The following is a 3,331-nucleotide window of genomic DNA, read 5'->3' as shown; positions in this document are numbered from 1 at the left end:
AAAATATATGAAAATGGAGTAAACAAAAAAAAAAAAAAAAAAAAAAAAAATAAGAGGGAGAAAATGCTGTAAAAACGAACACACGAAAAGGGCAAATTCAAATACATCCCCAGACTGACACAAAAATCAAATCATCAACATCATGTTAAATGGACAGGGACGTCGAAAAGTTTTGAGTTTTATCAAATGGATTTAATTAATTGCACGCTGCCTTGGGGGACGATACTAATGCACTGCCACAGAGAAAACACTAGCAATACATAACATGTGCAGCCGCAACAACAGCAGAAATGATGACGAAGGTAATGCAAATTGATTGATGGTGATAACTAACGGAAATAGCAAAACCAACAACAATAATGATAACACTAATCATACTACTACTCCTATTACGACTACTGCAACAAATAATTACAATGATAATGATAATGGAGATGGTGATGATAATGATGACGAAGATTCCAACAACAATATAATAAAAATAACAAGAGTACTACTAATAATGACAATTATAATACAATAATACTAAGACACTATTCATTACCAATACCATGACAACCCAAATTCCTGTTTTTGTCATATTTTCCCCAATCTCCTCATCATTAATCTCACCGCCAGCATCAAGAATCACAATCACGCTAATAATTCACAGCATCATCATCAATATCATCATCATTCGAATCATAGAGGACGCCATCTCGTCATAATGCAAAGCAAATACAACATGTTGAACGAAGCCGCTGATATCTCATTCCGGCTTTCATAAATCATACAATTTAACCGACCATGAGCAAACTAAATATGTAAAACTCAATTATAACAATGTTTAACAAGGCCCAATCTTACACTGGAAAAAAACAGGGAAAAAAAGGGTTAGATTATTACGAACGTCTGAACCTTTAAAACTCTTACATTCGCTCCTTTATGGAGTAATGAGAAGCAAACTCCTTGCGCTTTATTTACTTCAGACTGCACGCAATTATGTGCAGTACGAAACAAAAATGCCGCAAGAATATATAACAATGATGAGTCTCAACTGAGTCTCTCAATATATATATATATTTTTAACTGCTGGTTTCATTTTCATCAGGGCCATTGCAATGACACTGTTAATGATGGTGATGATGATGGTGATGGTGGTGGTGGTGATGGTGGTGGTGGTGGTGGTGGTGGTGGTGATGGTGGTGGTGGTGATGATGATGATGATGATGATGATGATGATGATGATGATGATGATGATGATGATGATGATGATGATGATGATGATGGTGGTGGTGGTGGTGATGGTGATGGTGGTGGTGGTGATGGTGGTGGTGGTGGTGGTGGTGATGATGATGATGATGATGATGATGGTGATGGTGGTGGTGGTGGTGGTGGTGGTGGTGGTGGTGGTGGTGGTGATGGTGATGGTGATGGTGATGGTGGTGGTGGTGGTGATGGTGGTGGTGGTGGTGGTGATGATGATGATGATGATGATGATGATGATGATGATGATGATGATGATGATGATGATGATGATGATGATGATGATGATGGTGGTAAGGACTGATAATTATGATGATAATTATGATGATAATTATGATAACGATGAAAGTAATGGTGGTAAAACGATGAAAATAAAAATAATGACAAATGTAGAGATGAATGTAAAAATAAAAAGAGAGATAACTATCAAGAAACAAAGATAATGACAAATATATTGATGCTAATCCAAGATATGAAGAGAGATAAATATCAATATAAAGACAGAGATGAAAATATAAAGATAAAGAAGATTAGACCATTATTATTATCAAATAAAAATGATAATAATAATGATAATAATAATGATGATGAAGATGATGATGATGATGATAAATAATTTCAATATTATCATCATACAGACAACACTACTACTTCCGGTCCAGCTAGAAACGGCAATCCCCATCATCACCAATCGCAAATCAATCCGCAGATGAATAGCGTCAAGCGAAACAAAGGCAACAGGCCATTCCACAAGGCGCCTCACACAAAAAGTTTGCAAAAGTAATTAATGTAATACCGAACTACCCACCATTCTAAAAGCTCTCGCGGTAAGGTTGAACTGTTAAAAGTAAAACACAAAAGTTTTCCCTAATAATTAATGATCATCCGAAAGCAATTAAATTTACGCCAAAACACAGACGCGGCAACGAAAAAAAATAAATTCTACAGGCTATAACGCCACGGCAAGGGTACGGACTCAAAATTTTCCCTTACTCGAACATACACACGGCCGCACTCACACGAACTCTCTCCTTCTCTCGGCACACAAATAAGAACATAAATAACTACTTTTATACACACGTATACATGAACCACCTAATCTATCGGATGCAGCGCGCCCTGCCACGCCGGACGAGGGCCATATGTATGCTAAAGCCATCTGCCTCGTATTCATGGCATATTCGTTTTTAAATTTTCCAAGAATTGTCAACAGCACATTAGCGCTAAACAGCTATGCATACGAATGCTTTTCTCTGTGGGAGGTTTTAGCTTCCACAATACGCTGGTGTGGGAGGCCGGTTTGCATGTTAAAAGTGGGACTTTTGTTTCCATGTCTGTTTATTCGTTTTGTTTTAACCCTCTCTTTTTTGTCTATTTTTCGTCTGATTATCTTGCATTCTTTCTCTCTCCTCTTCCTCTTTTTTTTTCTGCCTCTCTCTTACACCTTCCTCTTCTGACTCTCCTTTCCCTTTCTCCCCTCTTCCTCACCCACGCCCCCCTTTATCCACTCCCGCTCCTCTCACCGTCCCTTCCCGTTACCTTCTCCGTTTTCCCCCCGGCACTCTGTCACTCCGGCCCTGATGTTCGTGGCACCATGGCACCGCCGCCGCCGCATTCGTGCCCACCAATAACACGGGACGACGACCGCAAACATCGCCTCCCCCTGACAAGTTCAATTGCCGTGGCAACCCTGGGTACAGAATATGGCACGTCTGGCCCCGCAGTTTCCCCCATACCCCACGAGTAATGTTTCGTTACCGCGTTTAAATATAAAAGTCAACTCCATCACCCGGGCGCCCATAACGCCTTTTTAACGGTTTTAACGGCTAACGGCAAACAACGGGAGAAATAACAGCCGCCGCATTGTTAAGAGGGATAATGTGTTTGCAATTATCCTGACAGCAACATAATAGCTGCATTATGCCGTGACACTGATGGCGCATACAGAAGGCACTGCCCATAGTGCCTCGGCCACGATGTGATGAGTGGAGGCTGTGCGCCCGCGTGGTGCTGGCGATGCTGACGCAGAGGGCGGCGTTAATGGTTGCATTGCCAGTTTTTTTTACCTTAGGCTATATTCTTTCTT

At 40.5% G+C, this 3,331-nt stretch overlaps 1 protein-coding gene across 1 annotated transcript in view; it reads right to left on the bottom strand.

Annotated features, from left to right (window-relative positions):
• Nucleotides 1-2,551, bottom strand: part of LOC125041292 (glutamate receptor ionotropic, NMDA 2B-like) — a 40,538-nt gene extending 37,987 nt beyond the window's left edge. The window contains exon 1 of the mRNA XM_047636129.1: nucleotides 2,487-2,551. Within this exon, the coding sequence (XP_047492085.1) occupies nucleotides 2,487-2,551 (65 nt within the window). The remainder of the gene's footprint in view (nucleotides 1-2,486) is intronic.
• Nucleotides 2,552-3,331: the final 780 nt, after the last annotated feature.

This window comes from Penaeus chinensis, chromosome 30 (assembly GCF_019202785.1).
Source record: "Penaeus chinensis breed Huanghai No. 1 chromosome 30, ASM1920278v2, whole genome shotgun sequence".
NCBI classification, from domain to species: Eukaryota; Metazoa; Arthropoda; class Malacostraca; order Decapoda; family Penaeidae; genus Penaeus; species Penaeus chinensis.
Note: the sequence above shows the minus strand (reverse complement) of the source record. Positions and strands in the feature narration are given on the sequence as shown.